This window comes from Adiantum capillus-veneris, chromosome 27 (genome assembly GCF_014529385.1).
Source record: "Adiantum capillus-veneris isolate H3 chromosome 27, ASM1452938v2, whole genome shotgun sequence".
Lineage (NCBI taxonomy): Eukaryota > Viridiplantae > Streptophyta > Polypodiopsida > Polypodiales > Pteridaceae > Adiantum > Adiantum capillus-veneris.
Window position 1 is genome coordinate 104109002 of NC_140957.1, and position 25997 is coordinate 104134998.

A 25997-nucleotide genomic window follows, 5' to 3' on the forward strand; every position below is an offset into this window, starting at 1 on the left:
ACTGAGGACGACGAGTGACAGCCATGGCGGTGTACCCCAACAACATCGTCGCAGCAAGGAACGCTATGCATGTGGGACGATGAAGATTGAAACCCGTGAGGGTACTGTGGACTGTAGTACTGAACTAGAGGCTGAGGCTGTGTGTATAGTCCCATAAAGTGCTGAGAAGGACCTGCAGTCTGCAATGGTGGCCCGGATCCAGTCCATCCAAACCCTCCACCAGCCCGAGCCTGAGCCTGAGCCTGCAGATCTCCATGTAGAAGCATTTCCCTAAACATTTGTACCTGTGCTCGAAGGTCTTCAATGATGTCCGACTTTATCTTCAAAGCTTGCTGTAGCGCGAAAATCGTAGCATCCCGATCCGAGATGGCACTTTCGGCCACCTTCAGAGATCTCGCCTTATTTGCATATATGGCAGAGTGGCGCTGGTGCGTAGCAGCTAACTGTTCCGCTCCAAGCTCTATGGTGGCGATAGCATTCCTGGATTCTTGTAATACTTTCTCCGAAAGATGTACCAGAGAAGTAGAGTCGGCCACCCTTGATGATGTCCCAAGTGGCACAGGTGGCTCGCTATGAGGAGGTACTACTAGTCGAGTAGGAGCTGAGACGGGATCTGAGATGGTAGTTCAAGGTGGAGTAAGATGCGTATGGGTGAATATTGGGGAAGAAGGTAGAGGAATATCCGAGGGAGAAGCCGCCGATTTGTCATGAAATTCGGGGGTCGACACCGGTGGCGTACAGAGAGGGGTGGTAGACAGAGACCGCCGCGGAAGATGTGTTACTTTAGTCTGTTGGCTCTCTGATATTGGCAAGGAGATTAGAGGCTCTGCTGTATCTTTGGCCACCGTTGCTTTTATCTTCTTTTTCTTTTGGATTGTAGGATCAGCATGAATGTTTAGTGATTTCCTTTTCCCTTGCACACTTCGTGTATCATCATCTACTTCGTCTGGTGTAACATGAATACTTACAACCCACGCCAAGAGAGGGGCTGCAAAGCATTTGAAGCTGAGCTGCATAGATCTCACCTGGGTCCGAAATCATTTGGCTCGAGACTGTAAAGATGAAAAAAGGATCTGGTGAAATCCACGGAGTTGGGCATGGAGCAAACAGTAAGACCGTCCCAATGAGATAATGTAGTGGGCAGTTCACATTTCCCTTTATCTTCTTTGGCATCTCTAGCTAGAAAGTAGTATCTAAAGATTGCCAAGATCTGTTTATTTCTTTCATAATTCGGGTGATTTGTACTGAGCATTTCCTCGCATGACTGAATTGTGGCCTCCTTAGAAATCTGAGAGAAGGTTCGAGTGGCAGGCTTCACAGCTGGAAAGGTTGTCATACCCATAGCATGGCCTATCCTTGTAGCGGTGAGTTTATGACCCCTGACCTTGGGAAAGTTCTTCAGAAGATCAAGATCATGAATCATCTCTATAGGAACAGTAATTGGGAGATCTTCGGTCAGTGCTGTGAGACCCATAGTCTGTAGCTGGTCCTAGGAGAGGATTTGGCTGAGAGACGGTCGAGGTGGCTGTAGCTAAACAGCCAAGGAAAATGGTGTGCGACTTTTAGATGTAGCCGGCCTAGCGATTTCCTGATGGATGATTTCCTGATTGCGTTTCTACTTGCTGTTTTCAAGTTTGTTTCTTTTGATGCATCCGATTTAGAGATAGCTTCTGAATCCGACTCTGAAGTTGGGGATGCTTTGTAACTTTCATCGCTGGCATCACTTGAAGTGAAGTCATCCACATCTTGGCTGTTAGTTTCCGAATCCTCCTCCTCTTCAGCAGAACTCAGCTGTGGAGGTGGTAGCTTCTTGACTGCTTTTCTGGAGGGTTTGCTGGTACCTGCCATGATAATTGCAATTCTTCTTGAACTAACTGATGTGCACACCTTGTGCAGAGAGATTGAAGTTGTTCCAATACAGAGCAAAAAAACGTCACACTGAACAAATTCCAAAACTGATCCACAACTGCTTACATATCCAGACTTGCATACATGTGATAATTCTATGATAACTCTTAAAATCCGAATTGCTGAACAAAGGCACAGATGCTCGCTATCAGGGACGCGGTCGCTTGGAAGCAAAGCTTACCATCTCAAAAATGTCGAGTCGAGTTGGTTTTGACGAACCCGAGACGGAACCAGAGATGGCCGAGGCGACCTGGTTTCAAATTTGGAACGGGTGGGCGAATTTGGAAACTTCCGAATTGGGAACGGGTGGGCGAATTTGGAAATAAGGGAAAGCACGCCGAATTGGGTGGATATGAGGGGAGGGCCAGTTGGGAGGAAGGGGGCGAATTGGGAGAGGGTAGGGCGAATTGGGAAGAGGTCAACAATAAATTGGGAGGGATTCGAGTTGGGCAGGGGAAGGGGCGAGTTGGGAGAAAGGAGGGAGGGACGAATTGGGGAGAGGGGGGGGCGAATTGGGAGGGGAGGGGGGACGAATTGGGAGGGGAGGGGGGGCGAATTTGGTAGAGAGGGGAGGGGACGGATTGGGAGGGCAGGGGGGACGAATTGGGAGAGGGTCGAAATTCAATTGGGAGTGGGGCGAATTTGGTCAGGGGCAAATTCAGGCAGAAGGGCGAATTTGGCCAGGATGGCGAATTTGCAAAGGCAGGGCGAATAGGGAGGGAGGGACTAATTTGCCGAATTGGGGTGGGGGCGAATTTGCAGAGGGCGAATAGGGAGTGAGGGGCGAAACAGGAGAGGAGAGAGGGGGATGAAATTGAAGAAGGTAGGGCGAATTTGAGAGTAGGGGCGAATTGGTAGGGAGGGAGGGATTGAGAGGGAGGGCGAATTGGGCAGGGGAAGGGGGAGAATTGGGAGAGGGCAGAGGGGGGCCGAATTTGGGAGAAAGGGGAGGGAGACGAATTGGGAGGGGAGGGGGGGACTAATTGGGAGGGACGAATTGGGAGGGGATTAATAGGAAGAGGAGGGGGCGAGTTCGGGAGAGAGGGGAGGGGGATGAATTGGGAGGGGAGGGGCGAATTTGGTAGTAGGGGAGGGGGACGAATTGGGAAGGGGCCGAATAGGAAGAGGGGGGGGGCGAAATTTGGGGGGGAGTGATTGGTAGTTAATGATGAAGACGAACACTCTGAGACTATGCTCGCCGGTGAGGATATCATACAACACTCTATAGAGAGGCGTACACCAAAGAGCTTAAACCCTGCTTGATTGTCCAAGCATGTCCTTGAATTTTGCCCATTGTGACCACAATGGGAACAATGCCGCGCCATCTTTGAGGAAGGCCAAGCAAAGCTAAGAGTTTACTTACCAACTGTTACAGGACAAACTCCTTATATGTGGGAGACCTTGATCCCAATTCCAATGAAACACAGCTGTATGACGTGATTACCAGTGTCGGGAAAATGTTGTCTACCAGGGTTGGCCGGGTTAACAAAGAGATCCCTTGGTTATGCCTATATGAGAGTAGAGGTAGAATGGGTGATGCACTTGCAGGCGGGGTTGTTCTTCTGGAGGATAGGAGCCTGTTAGTCGGTTGGGATGAGACTGCAACCATAGCTCCTTGAAGTAAGTAGAGGTTAATTTTGTCTCAAAGACAGCCAAGGATGTGCTTGGAAATCACCAATGCCAAGGCACCCGATTAGGGCTTTAGAGAGTAGAGATGGTAAGGGTTTACCATAGTGACAGACAATTCCCAATAGAGACAGACAACTCAATGCTACAAAGAGAAGCGTGTAAACTTAAAGAAAATATCACAAGAGACTAGGAGCTTAACTGGAAATACCTTAGTGCTAACGTCAAATAACACTGATGATAGAAACAATTAGAGAAAGAGTGATTGGATTGTAAGAAGTTCAAGACAATACCCAATTACCGAGACTGAGTGGAGAAAGGATTCCTTAGGCGGAAAGATGGAAACTTCTACGGACCTAGCAGAGACTGAGACAGTAACAGAACACTCATTCTGGTGGAAAGGTAGTTGGGAGGAGAGAGATAGGATATTAGAACCTACAGATGGCGAAATAGTTGCAGACTGTTTTCTCAGATGAGTAATAGGCTAATAGCACTTGATTCTGGAGCCATTTACCAGAGGCAATGGAACATCGTTCAAAGTTACTAACTGAATTGCTCCTTGTGGCAAAATTTCCTGTACCTTGAATGGCCCTTGCCAGGCTGGAACCAGCATTTTAGCTTTTTTTAGATGCTTTGCTTGATAAAGTAGCACTAGTGCTCCTTGCGTTATTTGTGGCTTTCGACGATGGCGATCATGCCATGCTTTGCGACGAAGCTTCTCTACTTCCAGAGCCAGAGAAGCCAAACTTCGGCTTTCATCCAGAAGGTAAAGAAGAGAGACAGACGCCGATCCCAAATCTCCATTGGCACGCAGACTACCCACTCGCGGAGCTCCTAGTTGAATTCGAAGGGGGCTATTGCTTCCAAACCGAAAGCTAATTGAAATGGGGTGTGATTGGTTGTGGATTTGAAAGAAGTTCGGTATGCCCAAAGGGTGCCGTAGATAGCTTGAGCCCAAGTCGCAGGATGGAGATGACATGATTTCCGCAGAAGTGATATCAGAACCTTATTAGTGCTCTTAGCCTGCCCGTTTGCTCTAGGGTAATAGGAACAAGATTTGCGGTGAAAAATCTTGTAGTTGGCAAGCAAGGTTGAAATCGTTTCATTCACAAAGTGACTACCCTATCATGGGTGATTTCCAAGGGATACCCAAACCTGCACAAAATATTTTCGTAGAGAAACTTGGCTACAGTAGTGCTAGTGCAATCCGTTGTTGCCAGTACCTCTGCTCACTTTGTTGCATAATTTGTAGCCACTAGTAGATACTTCCGATTGCCTGGTTGGGCGGAGGAAGTAATTGGACCCACAAAATCAATGCCCCATTTCTCAAAGGGCTGCCATGTCATAGAGACCTGCAGAGAACGGTTTGACTGCTTGCTTGGTTTAGGGCCACATCGCTGACACACATCACATACTTTTACATAGGCAATTGCATCTCGAAAAATATAGGGCCACCATAAGCCACACTGGAGAATCTTCTGAGCAGTAATAGGACCAGGGTAATGGCCACCAGTGGGACTACTGTGGGCATCCTCCAAAATATACTCCACTTCATGAGGGGAGACACACCGCCTCAGAACACCATCCTGTCCTGACTTGTATAGCTGGTCCCCAATTAGAGTGAATGGCCTAGACTTCAACAACAGTCGTCTCTTCTGCAGTGGAGAAGCGTTCTCTGGGTACACGCCAGTAGAAAGTAGATGCAAAACATCGCCGTACCATTCCGGAGTGGTATCCACCTTACAGAGACTGCTATCTGGAAAGTCGTCTGCAATCCCTGTTGGTTCTTCACCCGTGTGAATGCGAGAGAGGTGGTCGGCAAGGACATGATGTTTTCCGGGCCTGAGTACCAATTCAATCAAATTCTTGAAATAAGAGTAGCCATCGCCATACTCGACCTGCAACCTGCGGCTCGTTGAGCAGATAGCGCAGGGCATGGTGATCAGTAATAACTGTGAAGTGGACCCCTAATAAATAATGCCGAAATTTTTGCAGAGCATACACAATAGCTAAACCTTCCCTTTCTGTGGTGCTATAGTTGCGGTCTGCCTTGGTGAGTAGGCGACTTGTATAGTGAACAGGGCGATCCAGGTTGTACTCCTTACTAGGCTGAGTCAGCACAACACCCACAAGCACAACACCCACAGCGAGTTGACTGGCATCAGTATGCACATGAAAAGGGAGAGACCATTCGGGACCTACTAGGATAGGCGCTTCAGTGAGGCGTTTTTTGAGGTATGCAAAAGCTTCAGCCTCTGCATTTCACCATTGAAAGGGAACAGTAACACTGGTTAGGCGGGTTAGAGGTTGAGCCACCTGTGCATACATGCGTATAAACCTGCAATGATAGCCTGTGTGGCCTACAAAGCTCTGCACCCCTTTTGGGTTGATCGGAGGTGGTAATTTTAAGATTGCCACGATCTTCTCAGGGTCAGGCGCTAAACCTGTAGCAGACACCACATGGCCTAGAAGTGTGCCCTCATTGACCAAAAAATGACATTTGTTAGGGTTTAGCTTTACGCGTGCCTCTCTGCACTTGAGGAAGACAGCAGAGAGCTGAGCGAGGTGTTCCTCTAGATTTTCTACTGGGGTTGAACATTGAGCACCTGAGAAGGTCGAAAAATCGTCCATGAAGATGCGAAGATGATCCGTAAGCAGAGGACAAAAGATGAGATATACCGCCCGATTGAAAGAAGGTGGAGCGTTTTTCAACCCAAAAGACATTCTAGTGTAGATAAAAATACCCTAGGGAGTCACAAAGGATGTTTTAAGCTGATCACTTTTTTTTTTTTTCGACACACCATAGGGCCCACAGGCGGAGGTGCTTATCCCTTCCAAATATTAGCCATGTTACATGGTCGGGCCCAACTGATTGTATCCATTGAACCCATCCATGAAACTGTACAATACATACCCTGCTACATCTTCGAGCACACGTTCAGTGAAAGGTGTGGGAAAACCATCTGGGATAGTCACTTGGATGGATGCCCAACTGATTGTATCCATTGAACCCATCCATGAAACTGTACAATACATGCCCTGCTACATCTTCGAGCACACGTTCAGTGAAAGGTGTGGGAAAACCATCTGGGATAGTCACCTTGTTCAGAGCGCGGTAATCTACGCACACCCGGATTTTATTGGATTGCTTCTTAGGCGCTATCACCATGGGTGATAACCACTCAAAGCCCACCATGGGTGATAACCACTCAGAGTCCTCCACAGGTACAATGATCCCTGCCTCTTGCATTTTTTCGAGCTCTCACTTGACAGCCTCTGCATACTTGGGGTTGAGCTTGTAAGCTTGGCCTCTCACAGGCTTAGCCCCTTCTACCAGAGGAATAGTGTGGAGACCCAATTCTGGTGGGATCCCTTCCAAATCCTTGTAGGACCAAGCAAAATATCCTTAAAAGAGTGTATAAAAGAAACTACCTGATCAAGTAATGCGGAATGCTCCCATAACCAAGCTGCTAAGAGGACGTGCTGAGGGTTGTCAAGGTCGCCCTTGTTGATTTTTTTGACCGGGTTAGGAGGTGTAACTGTGGAGGGTACTCCAGAAGTTGAGAAGCGAGGTGCCTCTTGGAGCTTCGAGACATCATGTGCTGGTGCTTGATCGATTGGAAACTCCGCATACTCTTCTAGTAACCATCCTGGTGGAAGCTCCTCAAAGGGTAAATCTTCAGACACAGACAACAGAGTGCTTTTGAGGGGGCGGGGCGTCTGACCTGGGAGATGTTAGCGGACGGGGGAAATCATTGGCGAGTTCATGTAGAGGAGATTTCTTCCCCCTTCTGTGATGTATAATAGGTTCCCCGAGGCCGACGACTTCCATCAAAGGAACATTTGAATCATGAGAATCAGGGACTAACACACTGACTTCTTCGACTGGTACACTCTCTACTGTAGGACTACTGTTTGCTCTAGGACTTGGGACATTGGTGTCCGCCTGAGGAGATGAGAGAGAGAGTTTTATCGGTACAGGTGAGTCTTAAATAGAGACTACATAGCATGGCATCGAGGTGGTAGCTTCCAACCACTGCAGTAGGTCTTCGTCAGACCCGTCAGGTGGGATGGGCTGCTCAGGGTCAGGGTTGGACTGTACTGACAATGAGTTGTGATGAACCACTGGATCCATCCCTCCTTCAAGCCGAATTGGTTGCATAGGGGAGCCAGGAGTATGTATCCACATGGCGTCGTTTCCCCAATCATGAAGTGCTTTAGTATGCCGCAACCATGGTCTACCAATAAGCAAAGGGAATCCTCCCTCCACCTGAGAAAGACTAACCACCACAAAATCCAAGCTAAATGTGAAGTCTTGTACCATCAGAGGCACCTTCTCTACTATGCCCACAGGGTAGAGTGTCCTCTGGTCCGCCAATGTAACAGTGAATGGAGCAGGGCGGGTAGGCTGCAGACCTAAGGCCAACATGGTAAATTCTGGCATCAGATTGATCCCAGATCCACCATCCACAATGACACTTGAGAATTTATGCCCAAGAATAGACACAGTGAGACGAGGACTTTTATAGTCGGTGAGGGGAGCAGCTGGATAAGAAATCATGTAGGACTCCAAGGGCTGCACAGGTAGGTGTCCGCCACTAGGCCCTGCACCAGGGTATAGAGACTGGATGATGGACACGGTATCACTTCTAAAATTGGTATGAAGTCGAAGCATGTCGTATAGTGACACTTGCTGAAAGGTGTTCTTAAAGATAGACTCTGCTGTAGGCTTCTCTCTTTTGATTAAATCTTGCTCTGGAAATCTTAATATTTTGCAAGTCCTCTACTGCTTCCATGAAAGCACCATCAATATCTGATAGAAGAGAGGTAGGTTGGCTCTTGGCACTACCTACTGGTTTGTCAGCTACTAAGGGAATTTGACTCATTTGTGGGACTGGAGATGAACAAATTGGACCGCAAGGGAGGCTGAGACCAAGGGCAGCTCTCTTTGCCCATGTGAGCACACCAGCCGGCTCTTCCACTTGCTTCAATCCATCTCGAGAGGCAACTACAAGAGTGGAAGGTGGGGCCTGTGGAATGGTGCTTACTGTGATGAGGTTAAGCTTTGGGAATGTAAACTCCTGCTGGTTCTGGCTTGTGCTTGCAGATGTGGATGCTCGTTGTTTTGGACAGTCCTTACTATAGTGATCCTTAGCTTCAAGGTAATGTCGGCAAGGAGGGGACCCTTCAGGTAAGGGACATTTGCTCTGATAGTGTCCATACTCCCCGCACCTGTAGCATAAAATTGGCCTATTTGAGGGGCGAGGTGGTCTTGGCACTTGCTGCATGGGACCGGATGTTGACGTGTAGAAGCTTTGGGGAACTGAAGGAGTACTAGCATGATAAAAGCTGGGGGATGTAAAGTTGTTGTGCATACCTTGCATAGGAGGTGTTGTCAGCAGAGGTGGCATCGGGTTCTGATGGCTATATGGTGACACCATGTTTGATGCACGTGCTAGCACTTGTTGGAGAGAAGGACCTAGACTTTGTTCTATTTGCCGTAATCCCTTGATATAGTAGCAATCCTTGTCTTCACGCCCAGACTTCTCGTAGAAGTGGCAATAAGTCCGAAGGGGACAGTCTTGTGGAGGATGTCTTGGAGAGCGACACGAGCTGCACCATACCATAGCCTTAGTCTCCTGTTTTTTCTCCTCTTGAAGAGCGTGTTGTAGTTTTAGGGCTTCAAGTTCTCTACGTAAAGAAGTCAATGGATCAGCAGGACTTTCCGAAAACACAGAGGGGGTCTCTGTGTGAGGGGAGTTGTTGAACAGCTTCCTAGCCCCCTCTATCCTAGTAGCAGCTGCGATGAACTCCTCCAGAGTGGCGTCGGGTCGGAGACTCTCTCAGAGTTTTTGCTGAGAAGTTTTGGGAAGCGCCTTCTCCACCCACTTCTTAACCATGAATTCACCGGGTTGCTGGGGAAGCTTGGCAACCAGAGACTTAGTCTTAGTCATAAGCTCTGCAAAAGTCTCCTCTGGCTGGAGCACCATGTTGGCCAACTCATCCAACACCTTCTCTTGGTAGTCACCTGGCCTGAAAGCTGCACAGAATTGTTGTCTTAAGGCTGCCCAGGTTGCAACATGGTTCTCTGTAAACTGGTTGTACCATTTGTCTGCTAAGCCATCCAAGGTGGATGGAAAGAGTACCAAATAAGCATCTTCCCTGTTAAGACCTTGACCCCTACAGAGAGATACAAACCTCCTTGCATGGTTGTCAGCATCTTTTGAAGAGAGTCCTTTGAAGGTAGGGAACTTGATGTTTACCTTCGCCAAAACACTAGCCAACGCCTCTATGGCCCCTTGTTGAGCCTGTTGCTCAATAGCTTGCTATAGCAGGATAGGAGAGAGCTTTACCGGAGAAGGTGATCTGGAAGATGTGGAACCGGATGGAGGAATGGGTGATGTCGTATGTGGAGGTATGGGTGTGAGGTTGATGGACTTCTACTAGGTACCAAGGGTCGTCTTCTGTTGTAGTACTTCAGAGGGCTCAGTAGTGCGCTTTGACGCTCGACTGACTGCCTTGTATGTGTCATGCAGTGACCACCAATCCAACCAAGCTTTGGGCAAGACAACCAGTAACTGGTTGAAGACAGGTCTAGACTCTACTAGACCCCAGGCTGGACCAGGGAGGAGGAGGGACTAGACCAGGAACGAGGACTGATTGGATCAGGCTAGAGAGACCAGACCAATTGGACCAGGGCGAGAGAGGACCAGATGAACAGGCTACACAGTGCAAGGCAAAGTAGGCGAAGCTAGATAAACCCAACTAGCTTCAAGATTTGTACCTCACAGAGAGTGAGACTTCAGTTGAGGTACCACCGTGATCGCCAAAATGAGAGCACCGGTAGCGCAGATAGTGTGTCGTGCTCTCTACAATGGGTGCTCCTCTGTGCAATGTGCGTGACAATCTCACTCAAAACAGACTGAAACAGGAAACAATAGACAACAACTGAGCTCACAGTGACACCACAACACACAGTAGACAACAACAAATGACTCGACTATCTCAAAAAACTGACACAGACTCTGGCGTGGCAACACACTCAGCTCCAGCCCAGGATTCTCAGGTACAATGGGGTGTCGAGGCTCAAATGTGTAGGGATGGTGAAGACGTGCTGTGTGTACAGACTCTATACTCTAGACCACGACGCTGGACCAAATGTAAAAGAAGATCGTCAATGACCAAACAACTACTACTCATATGTACAACCATAAAGAGCCACCAACGGCTCATAAATGTCAGCCATCTAAGTCTATCCCAAAAGTGAGTGGTGGTGACCTGGTCACGATGTCCACTAGACCACCGTCCGTATCCTGCCACGTGTCACTGTCTAGCCCAAAGAGTTCGTCCAGTATGAACCAGACCAGACCAACTGTACTAACTGTATGTCCTGTGAAAGTGACACTGTAGCCCTGCTACATGAACATGTTGGAATACTAAGACCGAGAGCGGCTCTCTGGGCCCTGATGAGGACACCGGCTGGCTCCTCTACCAATTGCAACTTCTCTTGAGTTGTAACCACATGGACGGAAGGGGGTGGTTGAGGAGTGGTGCTAACTACTATCAAATTGAGCTTGGGAAAGGTAAACTCATTTTGGCTTTGACTTGGGTTCGTAGCCGTGGATGAATGAAGTTTAGGGCAATCTTTACTATAGTGATCCTTCATTTCAGGGCAATGATGGCAGGGAGGGGACCCTTCGGGCAGAGGGCATTTGCGTTGGTAATGACCATATTCCCTGCATTCGTAGCACAAAATGGGCCGATTCAATGGACGAGTTGAAGGACGAGATGGTCCTTGCTCCTTGTGCATGGAGTTGAAGGTAGAGGCATAGAAGCTGTGAGGTGGGGAGGGAGCATGGGTGTGATAAAAGCTCTGAGAGGGAAAAGTGCTCTACATACCTTGCATAGGAGGGGCTGACAATAAAGGTGGCATGTGGTGTGGATGGCCACAGGGAGAAACCATGTTGGATGCAGGTGCTGGCCCTTGTTGAAGAGTAGGACCAAGACTTTGCTGTATTTCTCGCAATCCCTTGAGGTAGTAGCAGTCCTTGTCCTCATGCCTAGACATTTTGCAGAAGTGGAAATAAGCCCGATGGGGACAGTCCTTGTGGAGGGTGTCCAGGAGAGCGACACGAGCTGCACCATACCATAGCTTTAGTCTTCTGATGAGACTTGAGCTCTGCTAGCTCGCGCTTGATCTGTTCCAATGCCTCGTGATGTGGAGGCTTCTCCTGTCTAAGAGAGAAGGACCTCTCCTCTTGAAGAGCTCGCTGTAACTTTAGGGCTTCCAGTTCCCTGCGTAAAGAAGTTAAAGGATCAGAAGGACTTTCCAATAACACTGAGGGGGTCTGTCTCCTGATGAGACTTGAGCTTTTCTAGCTCGCGCTTGATCTATTCCAATGCCTCGTGATGTGGAGGTTTCTCCTGTCTAAGAGAGAAGGACCTCTCCTCTTGAAGAGCTTGCTGTAACTTTAAGGGTTCCAGTTTCGTGCGTAAAGAAGTTAAAGGATCAGAAGGACTTTCCAAAAACAGTGAGGGGGTCTCTACCTGAGGAGAGTTGGTGAGCAGCTTCCTAGCTCCGTCTATCCTAGTAGAAGTCGCGACAAACTCCTCCAGAGTGGCGTTAGGTCGGAGACTCTCTCGGAGTTTTTGCTGGGAAGTTTTGGGAAGAGCCTTCTCCACCCACTTCTTAACCATAAATTCCCCTGGCTGCTGAGGAAGCTTGGCAACTAAAGACTTGGTTTTAGTCATGAGTTCTGCAAAAGTCTCCCCTGGCTGGAGCACCATGTTGGCCAACTCATCCAAAACCTTTTCCTTGTAGTCATTTGGACTGAATGCCACATAGAACTGTTGTCGTAAAGCTGCCCAAGTTGCAAATGGTTCTCTGCAAACTTACTGTACCGCTTGTTTCCTAAGCCATCCAATGTTGATGGAAACAACACCAAATAAGCATCTTCTCTATTAAGAACTCTACAGAGAGATACAAACCTCCTTGCATGGTCGTCTGCATCTTCTGAGGAGAGTCCCTTGAAAGTAGGAAACTTGATGTTTACCTTGGCCAAAACACTGGTCAACGCCTCCATGGCCTCTTGCTCAGGAGCCCGTTGCTCAATAGCCTGTTGTAACAAATAGGATAGAGCTTTACTGGGGAAAGTGACCTGGAAGGTGTGGAGCCGGATGAAGGAATGGGTGATGCCGTATGTGGAGGTATGGGTGATGAGGTTAGTGGACTTCTACTAGGTACCAAGGGTCGTCTTCTGTTGTTGTACTTCAGAGGACTCAATAGTGCGCTTTGATGCTCTAATGACCGCCTTGTATATGTCATGCAGCGACCACAAACCCAACCAAGCTTTGGGCAAGAAGACCTTACACTGGCTGAACACAGGTCTAGACTCTACTAGACCAGGGCAAGTGACTAGACCACCGGGCTGGGACCAGGGACGAGGAAGGACTAGACCAGGGACGAGGAAGGCCTAGACAAGAACCGATACAGACTCTAGCGTTGCAGCACACTCAGCTCCAGCCCAGAACTCACAGGTACAATGGGGGTGTCGAGGCTCAGATGTGCAGGGATGGTGTAGATGTGCTGTGTGTATAGACTCGCTACTCTAGACCACGATGCTGGACCATATATGAAGAAGAAGATAATCCTGACCCAACAGCTACTACTCACATGTACCACTATAAAGAGCCACCAACGGCTCATAAATGTCAACCATCTAAGTCTATCTCCAAAATGAGTGGTGGTGGTGACCTGGCCACGATGTCCAATAGACCACCGTTCGTATCCCTGCCACGTGTCACTGCCCAACCCAGAGAGTCCGTCCAGTGTGAATCTAACCAGACCGACTGTACTAACTGTGTGTCTTGTGAAAGTGACACTGTAGCCTGCTACAGGCACAGCAGGTGTGGCTTCGTGTTCTTCGGCTAATGCAAGCTCTTTCTACAGCTCGGCAGTACACTTGGGAGGCAGCTGCTTGGTCCACTCTCATGGGTCTGGCCAGTTGCAGTTTGAGCTATCCTCCACCAACAGGATGATAGTGATGCAAGGGGGTCGTCCTACACTCCTTGGTCCATTCTCATAGGTCTGGCACTTCAGTTTGAGCTATCCTCCACCAGCAGGATGATAGTGATGCAGGGGGTCGTCCTACACTCCAGCCTGCTACAGAGCTTACTCCACAGGAGTGGTGCAGTGAGAGAGAGGAGTGCTGGGAGCTCATCAGCGGCCTGAAACTCTGGTTCATCTGGCAGGCCCGCTGCTTCCGCATCTTCGAGGCTCGCCCTGTACCACCAGCAGAGACTGTTCGGAATCTTTGGCTAGAGCTGATCCATACTCTCAGAGGACAGTTTGAGAGACTCCAGGGCAGCTCCGACCGCATGCGGGAGCGTAGAGAGGCTTTCCTTCGACTTTGGCGTCTTCGGCCTTTTTTCACCATGGTCCAAGGTGTGCTCAGATGGCACTACCGTCCACCTGTGTGGCTTTTCCCTCCTCCAATCTCTTGATTTAGCCTCATTGTACATATGCTGTTTTTTCATTGGGAGAGTCTCCCCATCGTGATTGTTGTAGCCCTCTCTTGTAGAGGTGGTTGTAGCCCTATGGGCAGTTTCATTAACTAATAGAAGGATCTTTTTCTCAGAAAAAAAAAGATGATGCTCTTGTAGCATAAGAATATCAATCTCACCATCCCACAAGGCATCGCTGAAGCTCCTGACACAAACGACCCCTCTGACGCTAAATTTGGGGCCCTCCTAATCCCTGCACATTCCATGAGACGATCCTCATGGAGTCAATAAAAAAAAACAGATGTTGCAATAGCAACCAACATCGCTATCTTTGAGGCCGGTTTGGATGGAGAGTAATCCGCATCCGAGCGACCCCCAGACCGAGCATGCAGCCCATAAGGCTACATCCTCTGTCCAAGAATCCTCATGTACAAATACAAGGCAAGGGGGGCTCTGAGTGTGAGCAAACAAATGCACCACAATGTTCTTGCAACCTGCTGCATCCGCCGGCGTCACACTAAACTTGGCTAAAGGCCATAGTGTCTGTACAAGATCTGTCACCCCCAAGTCCCTTGTGTGGTGTGAGAACTCAATGGCCTCAACCTGGAGCAAGTTAAGAACTATGTGCAGGGTCCACTATGTAGGACCCTTGCCGCACAACAGAAAAGAGAAACCTACCGCTGTATCCAGAGCTCCAATGCCTCCGACTGCCAGAAAGAGGACGTGGACTCGAAAGCAAGCATCCTCTAGATCGGGAGAAGATTCACCTAGGAAACGTGTGAAGCTGTAAATCGAAGAAGTCCCATCATCTGCGAAGGTCAGACGATGTCAAAGCTGGTCAAACCCTGAGGGACTGCTGCAAAAGGAGAGGTCTGAACAAGAAGTGGCGTCCTCAGGTGGGGCTGTCCGTCCCGAGCCATGTGACTCATAGCAAAAGTACTACCAAGAGATTGTCTCACTGCAAATGTGTGTCCAATCCCTTGCGTCTGAGGAGAAGTGTGGGATGGGTTGGGTATGAGGTTGAGGGCCCCACCGGGGAGAGAGAAGGAGCGGGAGGTGGGGGTGAGGGTGGAGGAGGGGGAGACGGAACGGAGGCGTTTGAAGGTGGAGGGGGGGGGGGGGAGACTGTGGAGGCGGCGGAGCTGAGGTGGAGGGAGCCTCCTCAGGAGGGTCCTCTTGGAGGGGGTCAAAACAGTTCCCTGTCGGAACCCAATGCTGCTGAGCTGCAGGAGGTCGACCACTCGGGGCGCAGTGTGGCGAGCCTGCCTCTGTCGATGGCGGCTGGGCACCTTCTACCAACCATCAGCTGTCTGATCGCTGGGCTCTGTCAAGGTACCAGCCTGTGTGTTCAAGGTACCTGTCTGCTGGGCATGCTAACTCTACAGCATTCTACCCGTGGGAGATGCAAAGCAGAGCCGCACGTGTTGTACCTCATTGAAGCAATACAAAGAAATTACTGAAAGGGGCACAATTTGGGGCCAATGCACTCTGAGGGTTGAGCTACACCACTTCGTGTCTTGTGTGAAGTCTCTCTTTCAGTTCACTTGTTTTGAAGTCCTTAAAAGTATGTTCAGTCTGTTCTTTTCAATTGGCACGTGATGCCTATCTAGTTACAACATCTCTCAACAGAACCCTAGGACACGTCACTGTTTACTTCATGGGATTCTCGTGGATAGAGCTACGGAGATTAGTAGATCTAAATGCCTTTATCGTTCTTGCAGATCATGTCAATAATACACTCACCATCGTCGCATCCATGCCATCATTGAGAGGTATAGAACAACTACAATGAGATACTTTACAGTGCCATGATGCACCACGCCATGAGAGAGTTTATGCGCTGGTACTTACAATGGTGGCCTATTGAAGAGATCAGGATTTTTGGAAATAGCTCATCTACTGCATTACCTATTTCTGTACATTTTTAGGATTTGCTGCCTTCGTCTTTCGTATTGATATTTGGATTAGACAATAATGATGTGGTCCTTATGGCCTTTTGTAGACATAAAAAAATATTTTATATCATTTCATTCCTTACTCTATCGATGAAAAATATCTTCTAAAGTGAAAATGTTGAGGGTATGGCCTAGGGTAAGAATACAAAGTATGACACATACCACAGAGGTGAAACACCCTATAAAATCACCACAAATAGGTCAAAGTTTAGTGCTTAGATTTCCGTTTCTCTAACTCCTGTTTTCCAAGTTTAAATAAGACTGCTAGGAGTCATTCAATACAATGATCTGTGATGGTTTGGGTGGCTCTCTTAGAGCTATGTTGGACTAGAGGGTATTTCTATGAGCTTGTACAATCCAAGGTACCTATGCTTGCTCCAACCTCCTGCATCTCCTTTTCTTAGCCTCTCTTCTTCTGGCCTTCTCCGGGTCTACTAGTTCTCCTATAGAACTATCTGTGGACTCCCGAGCTTGATCTTGTAGCAATTGGTTCTTGTTCAGTTGCCTGTTGTGAGATACCTCGAAATGACCAATCCACTTAACTGCCAAATCTTTGGGTTCAATGTTTCCACGTCTTGTTCTAGAAAAAGTGTGTTTTTGATGGCTCATACAAGCCTGTAGACCTTACTATTGAGCTTGACTGTTAACTTCAAAACTTTATCAGAGGACTTAACAATCCCAAATGTTTTACAATCCGCTCTTGAATGGATTTCATGGTACACTTTCAAATGTGGTTTCATTACCAAGTATGAGAGTAGACAGCACAATGATCGGGTGCTGTGCTTCCTTTTTGCAGAAGTAGACGTAAGGAGCTAATGCCATCTAACCACTTACTGATTCCTCTACAATTTTTGTGTTATGTTGCTATGTTTTATGAGTTTAATTTGAGATGTCTCAACTTGAGATGTATTCTTAATGCTACTGATATTTAGATTAAGCGTTCTCATTCTGGGACTGGCTGGGATTGTAGATTAATTACTTGTCATACAAATCAATAGTTGACATAGAATCCTTGCAAATCTCTGTATCTTCTATTTACACTGAGATATAATAAAAGGTTCCATGCTTTAGTTGGATGAAGTCCAAAGACTTACTGTATCCACTGTTGGTACATGAATTCTGAAAAATGGGACCCCGACTGGAACCTTATAAGATCCAGATAGCTTTTCTTCCCAAGGAACAAAACTTTTCTTCTTTGTATCAATATAGTAGTCATAGACAATTCCTGCTGCTGGATACCTGAAATTAAATGGACTCAAATTACTATAACAGGGAAAAATTCAAGAACTCACAGGAACAAACATAAATTATAAGGAGTACACTTAATGGCATTGCTAGAATTCCACTCAAAGTTGTCTATCAAAATGATTTATTTACATAACACTTCTAAGAACTAGATTTTGTCTTGAAAAAGATCATAATTTTAAAATCCGTGAGAACTTTTGTTACTTAAGTCCTGCTAAAAGTAATTAATACTGCAGAAAATGTTTGATGGTTGAATACCTTGGATCCATTTCCCTTAGGAAAATGTCAAACTTTGCTCTTCCTTCTTCATCAAGACTAGCTCCGATAGACCAAATCAGCACAAAAAGGAACCAGTTTTCTATCATAGGAATGTAACTGTCACCTTCTTGAGGTGAAACCCCATTTTCTGTAGTGGCTAAGGCATCAAATAGGGTACAAAGAGTGATGAGGCAAGATAAGTTGTCTGTTGGTACTAATTCTTTGCAATTTTTCTTCTGAAAAGCCGTGGCTTTGTCAACATACTTATCCAGGAGCACCCGCACCGTGCGAATGAAAGTCTGAATATGGAGCAGCACACAATCCAAACTAAGATAACTTTCACGTTGTTAATGGTTAGTCAAACAAAAAACGAATTTGTTACATTTTCTGCAAGAAATTTTCAAGCTACAAAGTTGATTAGATGCAATCAAAAGACTGGAGTAGAGCACCTGCTCTACTTTTAGCCAATGATGAGAACTTACCAGAGGTAAAATGCACCTTAATTAAAATCTTAGCAACCCCACGTCATGATTGGGATGTCTCCGCTACTCCAAGGTCCCATAACCAATTATGCTTCTCCTTCACTCACATAGCACTAGAGAGAGCTTGAATTTTTTCTTCGATGCAAGCAACCTACTCTATCGAAAAATTCAAGCAGTGAGCAGAATGTAATGAGCTCCCCGGAAGGTGTACATATATCAAAACATCTTTAAGCTGTTCTACATAGCATGGCTCCCAAGTATGTGGAGCATAGAGACCACTTACCCAAATCTGGGTCACTAGAAATGTCACATCATGAATGGTCGATGGCATCTAACAACATATGCACACATAACTGAGCAGAGGCTGTCACAAATGCGGGCACCACGTGCCAATAGAAAAGAACAGACTGAACAGACTTTTGTTCAATAACAACTGAACTGAGAGAGAGAGAGAGAGAGAGAGAGAGAGAGAGAGAGAGAGAGAGAGAGAGAGACACGGAGTGGCGAAATTCCACCCCAGAGAGTATTGGCCCCAAACCTTGGCGCCCCTTTCGGTATTTCTTTATATTACTGCTGATTCGCAAAGTACAACAGCCGGGGAGCACCTCCTCTGCAATCTGCGCGCTGAAGAGTGCCAGAGAGGGCCCCCAAGGCTCATATTTAAAGGCCCAAAGCCTAAAAGCATCAAATATGAAAAGCTGACCCCAAAAAATCACTTTCCTAAAATTTCGGGATTTCCCTAAAAATCCGCCGCGAATTCCGGGACGTCCGTACAAGTGCCACATCATCATATTTTGATGTGCAAAGTCTTTTGAGTGTGTTCTGCTTTATTTTTAATGCCTTTATGCCACTTGGGACCCCATTGGACGGGATCCCCATAAGTTGGTAGGACTTCTTCTTTTGTTGCTTGTTCTTCTTAGGGTTTCTAGAATTAGGGTTTGCAGGTTTTAGGGTTAGGGTTTCCAAAATTAGGGTTCAGCAGTTAGGGTTTTTGGCAAAAATTAGGGTTTGCAAGTTTTAGGGTTAGGGTTTCCAGAATTAGGGTTTCAGCAATTAGGGTTACCACGTCCTCACTCTGTGACACTTCTTCTACTGCTTCTTAGGGTTTAGGCCCCTCGGCCGGCATCTGTAAGTTGGCTCCATTCTTTAGGCTTTGACACGTCAGCAGTTTGTTACAGAGGCAGCAGTCTAGGTAAAATATATGACAGCCTTAGGTGAAGGAAGAACCAGATCCACTTTCATCAATTACACAACACTGCTGTGAGAGAAGTGTGCCAACGAGACCAACTTGGGAACCGCCATCTTGCAGGGTGGTCCAAAACCTTTCAATACAGATTCCATGTCTGCGCAAGATTAAGGAGTGCAATCTTGCCAAACTGTTATGAGCGTGTCTCGAGCTAGAGGAGAGAAGGCACTCACAATACAAGAGCTTGGTGTTTGATTGCGACACTTGATCTTGAATATAAAACTCAATACTTGATTACAAGGCTTGTTTTACAAGACTTTTTTGCAAGGATAAGCCTCGAGAGTAAGATAAGAGCCAGAAAAGCTTATAAGACTTGATTGCAAGGGTAGGGCTTGAGTGCAAGATGAGAGCTAGAAGAGGACTTGTCTCACAAAAGGTTGGTGAGACTCAGAGGTTCTGTAGCCCAACGTCTCTATTTATCTACCTTCTAGAATTTGCTAGTTCTTCTACACTCTTTTAGGTTTTTTCCCAAGCTTCCAAAACTTTCTAGATTCTTTTAGCTACTTCTAGAACCTTAAGATACTTCTAGAACCTTCTAGAATCTTGTAAATGCTTCTAGAACCTTTTGGATTCTTCTAGATGTTTCTAGAGCTTTCTAAACTCTTCCTTCTAGAAGCTTCTAGAATGAACTAGATGTTCACATCCATGACAACAACCATACGGCTCACGATGTAACACGGTTGTATGGATTGCTAGCATAGCAATTTTTCTACTCTAGCTTTTGGTTGCAGAGAGAGTGATGTGGGTTAATGGTTGTGTTTGAGCCCGTTGTAAGTAGCACTTTATTTCAAGTTGCGTTTGAAGCCTAGTGCTTATAATATGAGCTAGGGGTGCTGGTTTTTACCAGGTCATTCTGAGTGGCCTCATTAAACAATTGAGCTCCCAACACTCCTCTCTCTCATTGCACCACTCTTGTGGAGTAAGCTCTGTAGCAGGTTGGAGTGTAGGTCGCCCCCCCTGTATCACTATCATCCTGCTGGTGGAAGATAGCTCAAACTGAAGTGCTGGGCCCGTGAGAGTGGACCAAGCCGCTGCCCCCCAAGTGTACTGTCTAGCCGTGGAGAGAGTAGGCATCAGCCAAAGAACTCGTAGCCACACCTGCTGGGCCGAGGGACAGTCCCAAAGACAATGACACTGACTCTCCACCAATTGGTCACAGGCTGCACATGCGGCCGAGAGACCACTTTGCACAAGCTAGCTCCCTACTGCTGTAGCTTTGTGTCCTACCAGCCATTGAAACAAAGTGACGCGCCGCGGCTGTCTGGAGTCCCACAGCCTCTGCCAAAAGGCTGCCAAGAACTGGACTGTGAGGCCCTCCTCCTGCCAATGACGTGCTGCAGCGGGGCGGGCCTCTCTCTGTGCTGCAAGTATATGTAGTGAAAGAAGGGGACTCCTAGGTGGTCTGCAGAAGAGAAGGGGTCCCTCCATAGCCACTCACCAGGATCCCATTGTACTCGTGCTAGTGAACAACAATCCCAAGCCCATAGCCTCCAATGTCCAGTCTCAAGAGCTGCTGGGTCAGGGTCTATGACGCAAGTCCTCCCACAAATGCCCACAACTCGGATCCTCTGGAAACAACACTCTACTACCTGCGGGGCCTCTACTGCAACTCGCTGTAATCGTCCCCCATCCTGAAGCTCGAAGAACAGGGCTGGGACAGTCTCTGAGCAGGCCCTGACTGAAATGAGAACCTCCAGTCGTGTGAAGGCTCCCATTCACCGGGGTGCTACTGGCTTGTAGCAGGGCTACAGTGTCACTTCACAGGACAGGCAGTTGGACAGTTAGCTACAGTTGGTCTGGTTCACACTGGACGGACCCTTTGGGCTGGGAGTGACACGTGGCAGGGTACCTACGGTGGGCTAGTGGACATCGTGGCCAGGTCACCACCACCACTCAGTTTAGAGATAGACTTAGCTGGCTGGACATTTATGGGCCGTTGGTGGCTCTTATGGTTGTACATATGAGTAGTTGTTTTGGGGCAGTTCTAGGATCTTGTACGTAGTCGTCTAGAGTGAGTCTTACACAGAGCACTGCTTCACCATCCCTGCACATCTGAGCCTCGACACCCCATTTGTACCTGTGAGTCCTGGGCTGGAGCTGAGTGTGCTGCCACGCCAGAGTCTGTACATGGTTCTTTGAGCTAGTCGAGTCCACATGTTCTGGTCCACTGTTGTGTCTCTGTTGTTATCCATTGTTTCTATGTTTCATTTTGTTTGAGAGAGTTTCCATTCGTTTGAGTGAGATTGTCACGCACATTGCACTGAGGGGCACCCACATTGTAGAGAGCACGACACATTATCCGCGCTACAGGTGCTCTCATTTTGGCGATCCTGCTGGGGACCTCAACTGAAGTCTCACTCTGTTGAGTAGCTGGTTTCTTCGCTTCGCCTGTGCAGCCTGATCCAGTTTCACCCATTGACAGCTCAACCTAGCTGGTCTAGTCTCTTGACAGCTTAACCTAGCTGGTCTAGTCTTTCGCCTTGTTGGTCTGGTCCTCTCTCGCCCTGGTCCACCCAGTGCTAGTCCTGGTCTGGTTCTTCTCGTCCTTGGTCTAGTCCTTCCTCGTCCCGGTCCAGACCAGGTGGTCTAGTCACTCGCCTTGGTCTAGTAGAGTCTAGACCAATGTTCAGCCAAGTGAAGGTTGTCTTGCCCAAGTGAAGGTCTTCTTGCCCAAAGCTTGGTGGGGTTGGCGGTTACTGCATGACACATACAAGGAGGTCTTTGGAGCGTCAAAGTGCACTACTGAGTCCTCTGAAGTACTACCACAGACGGCGTCAACCCTTGGTGCCTAGTAGAAGCATATTAACCCCATCACCCATACCTACTCATACTGCTACCTCCATTCCTTTGACCGGCTCTACATCCTCCAGGTCACCTTCTCCGGTAAGGCTCTCCCCCATTTTGTTACAGCAAGCTAGTGAGCAACAGACTCAGGAGCAAGAGGCCATGGAGGAACTCACAAGTGTTCTGGCAAAGGTGAACATCAATTTCCCTACCTTTAAAGGTCTCTCCGCAGAAGATGCAGACGACCATGCTCGGAGGTTTGTCTCTCTTTGCAGAGGTCGTGGCCTCAACAGAGAAGACGCATACCTGGTGCTCTTCCCTTCCACCTTGGATGGTCTTGCAGATAAATGGTACAGTCAGTTTGCTGAAAACCACTTTACTACTTGGACCATGTTAAGACAACAGTTCTGTGAAGCTTTCCGACTAGGGGATTATCAAGAGAAGATTCTAGATGAGTTGGCCAACCTGTTGCTCCAGCCCAAGGAGACATTTGCAGAGCTCATGACCAGAACAAAGTCCCTGGTCGCCAAGCTGCCTCAGCAACCATGGGAATTCATGGTGAAGAAGTGGGTAGAGAAGTCTCTGCCTAAGACTTCTCAACAAAAGCTCAGAGAAAGTCTCCGTCCTGAAGCCAGTCTGGAGGATTTTGTTGCTACTGCTACTAGAATAGAGGGAGCAAGAAGGCAATTCACTGACTCTCTTCAGTTAGATACTGCCTCTGTACTCATGGACAGTCCATCAGACCCCTTGACTTCTTTAAGAAGGGAACTAGAAGCCCTAAAGTTACAATGGGCCCTTCACGAAGAGAGATCCTTCTCTCTCAGACAGGAGAAGCCTCCACATCGAGGCTTATGATCAACTTAAAAGAGAGTTAGAAGAGCTCAGGTCTCAGCAGGAGACTAAGGCTATGGTATGGTGTAGTTCATGCCGCTGCAGAGAGCTGAGCAAGATGCTCCTTTAGATTTTCTACTGGGGTCGAACATTGAGCACCCGAGAAGGTGGAAAAGTCGTCCATGAAAATGCGAAGGTGATTAGTAAGCAGAGGACAAAAGATGAGATATACTATGCGATTGAAAGAAGGCGGTGCATTTTTAAGCCCAAAAGACATTCTAGTGTAGATGAAAATACCCCAGGGAGTCACAAAAGCTGTTTTGATTTGGTCGTCAGGATGTATTCCTAACTGATTGTAGCCGCTGAACCCATCCATAAAACTATACAGTACATGGCCAGCGACATCTTCGAGGACTCTCTCAGTGAAAGGTGTCGGAAATCCATCCGGGATTGTGACCTTATTCAGAGCCCGGTAGTCGACGCAAACTCGAATTTTGTTGGACTGCTTCTTTGGGGCAATAACCATAGGGGACAACCATTCTGAGTGCTCTACTGGTACGATAATACCTGCTTCTTGCATTTTTTCTAACTCGATTTTGACTGCTTCTGCATACTTGGGATTCAGTTTGTAAGCTCGTCCTCTGACCGGCTTAGCCCCCTCAACCAGAGGAATTGTGTGGACTCCTAGCACTGCTGGGATTCCTTCCAAATCGTGGTAAGACCAGGCAAACACATCCTTGAAAGAGCGCACGAAAGAGATTACCAGGTCGAGAAGAGCGGGGTGATCCCATAACCAAGTGGCTAATAAGATGGGCTGATGGTTGTCAAGGCCGCCTAGGTTGACCTCTCTGACTGGGTCAGGCGGCGCAGTGGGCGAGGCTGCGTCAGGGGGAGAAGACCGTGCCGCCTCTATTAGCTTTTGGACATTATGAGCTGGCGTCTAATCAATGTTGAAATCAGCATACTCTTCTTGCAACCATCCTGATGGAAGCTCTGCAAATGGTAAATCCTCAGATACCTCAAAGTGCTCCGGCATGGGTGGAGAGTCAGATGGAGTAGAGGCTAAGGAAGGATCTGGGGTGTTGGCCAACTCTTGCAAGGGAGACTTTTTTCCCCTTCTATGGTGGGTTATAGGCTCACCCAGGCCGACGGTTTACATCAAGGGACCCTCTGAAGGATGGGCACCAGAGACCGGTCCACTTGGTTCTGGCTCACTTGGCTGACTGGGATTACTGGCTTCAGGTGTAGCTTCAGATGTAGGATCAGGGGGAGAGGGTGAATCTGTTGGCAAAGGTTGAAGAGAGACTACATAGCATGGCATCGAAGAGGTGTCTTCTAACCACTGCAGTAAGTCTTCATCGGACCCATCGGGAGGGACCGGCTGCTCCAAGTCAGGGTTGGATTCTACTGACAAAGAGCTATGCTGAACGACCGGATCCATACCTCCTTCAAGACGAATTTGTTGCATTGGAGAGCGAGGAGTATGTATCCACATGGCGTCGGTTCCCCAATCGTGAAGTGCTTTCGTATGTCGCAACCATGGCCTACCAATCAGCAAGGGATAACCTCCCTCTACCTGGGGAAGATTAACTACCACAAAATCCAAGTTAAAAGTGAAATCTTGTACCTTCAGAGGCACCTTGTCGACTATGCCCACTGAGTAGACTGTTCTCTGATCGGCCAATGTAACAGTGAAAGGAGCAGGTCAGGTAGGCTTTAAACCTAAGGCCATCATAGTGAATTCGAGCATCAAATTGATTCCAGATCCTCCATCAACGATGACGCCGGATAGTTGGTGCCCAAGAATAGATACAGTGAGGCGAGGACTTTTATAATCGGTGAGGGGAGCAGATGGATAGGAAATCAAATAAGACTCTGAGGTCTGTACAGGGAGGTGCTCGCCACTAGGCCCAGCCCCCGGGTAGAGAGACTGAATGACTGACAGGGTGTCACTTCTAAGTGTTGCGTCGAGCCTTAGCATGTCGTATAGTGACACCTGCTGAAAAGTATTTTTCAAGATGGCTTCTGCTGTGGGCTTGGCGCCTTCGAACTGGGCTCCCTTTGGGACCTTAATCTATTCCAAGTCAGCCACTGCTTCCAAGAAGGCTCCATCAATGTCAGATAACAGGGAAGTTGGTTTGCTCTGAGCAATTTTGAAGGACTCTTCCTTTGGGTCAAATAGACCAGCTTGAGGAAGTGGGGATTGGCGAGGTGGACCTGTGGGCAGACTGAGACCAAGAGCTGCTCTTTGTGCCCGAGTAAGGACACCAGCAGGCTCCTCCACTTGCAGTGGCTTAACCACATGAGTAGCAGGTGATGGTTGAGGCATGGTGTTCACAGTAATCAAGTTTATCTTCGGGAAGGTGAATTCTTGCTGGTTCTGAGTCGAGCTTGAAGACGTGGATGCGCTTTGCGTGGGACAATCCTTACTGTAGTGATCCTTCGAATCAGGGCAATGACGACAAGGAGGGGACCCCTCAGGTAAAGGACACTTGCTCTGATAATGCCCATATTCTCCGCATTTGTAGCAAAGTATGGGCCGATTGGAAGGATGAAACGGGGGACAAGGTGGTTGCTGCATGGAGTTGGAGGCTGAAGTGTAGAAGCTCTGAGGGGTTGAGGTGGCATTAGCATTATAAAAACTTTGAGTCGGGAAAGTACTTGACATACCTTGGACAGCAGGGGTATTGAGCAAAGGTGGCATGTAGTTGGGATGGCTGTAGTGGGAAACCATGTTTGATGCTGGTGCTAATCCCTGTTGGAGAGTAGGACCAAGACTTTGCTGTATTTTGTGCAATCCCTTTATATAGTAGCAATCCTTATCTTCATGACCCGATTTTTCGCAGCCTTCCTCAGGTGCAGAGAGGCACGTTTGAAGCTCAATCCGAACAAGTGTCATTTTTTGGTCACAGAGGGCACACTGTTGGGCCATGTGGTGTCTGCTCAAGGTTTAGCACCTGACCCAGAGAAGATAGTGGCCATCTTGAAGCTACCGCCTCCCATAAATCCCAAAGGTGTTCAGAGCTTTGTGGGCCACACCGGCTATCATCGCAGGTTTATACGTATGTATGCACAGGTGGCTCAACCATTGACCCGGCTCACTAGTGCTGTTGTTCCCTTCCAGTGGTCAACACCTGAGGCCGAAGCATTTGCATACCT

General features: G+C 47.9%; 1 protein-coding gene across 1 annotated transcript in view; it reads right to left on the bottom strand.

Moving 5' to 3' along the window:
• LOC147422484 (dynein-1-beta heavy chain, flagellar inner arm I1 complex-like) overlaps positions 1-25997 on the bottom strand; it is a 345996-nt gene that overhangs the window by 83006 nt on the left and 236993 nt on the right. Inside the window, exons 38-39 of the mRNA XM_086503137.1 lie at positions 17496-17794; positions 17087-17231 (exon numbers count right to left, since the gene is read on the bottom strand). Coding sequence (XP_086359263.1) covers positions 17087-17231; positions 17496-17794 — 444 coding nt within the window. The remainder of the gene's footprint in view (positions 1-17086; positions 17232-17495; positions 17795-25997) is intronic.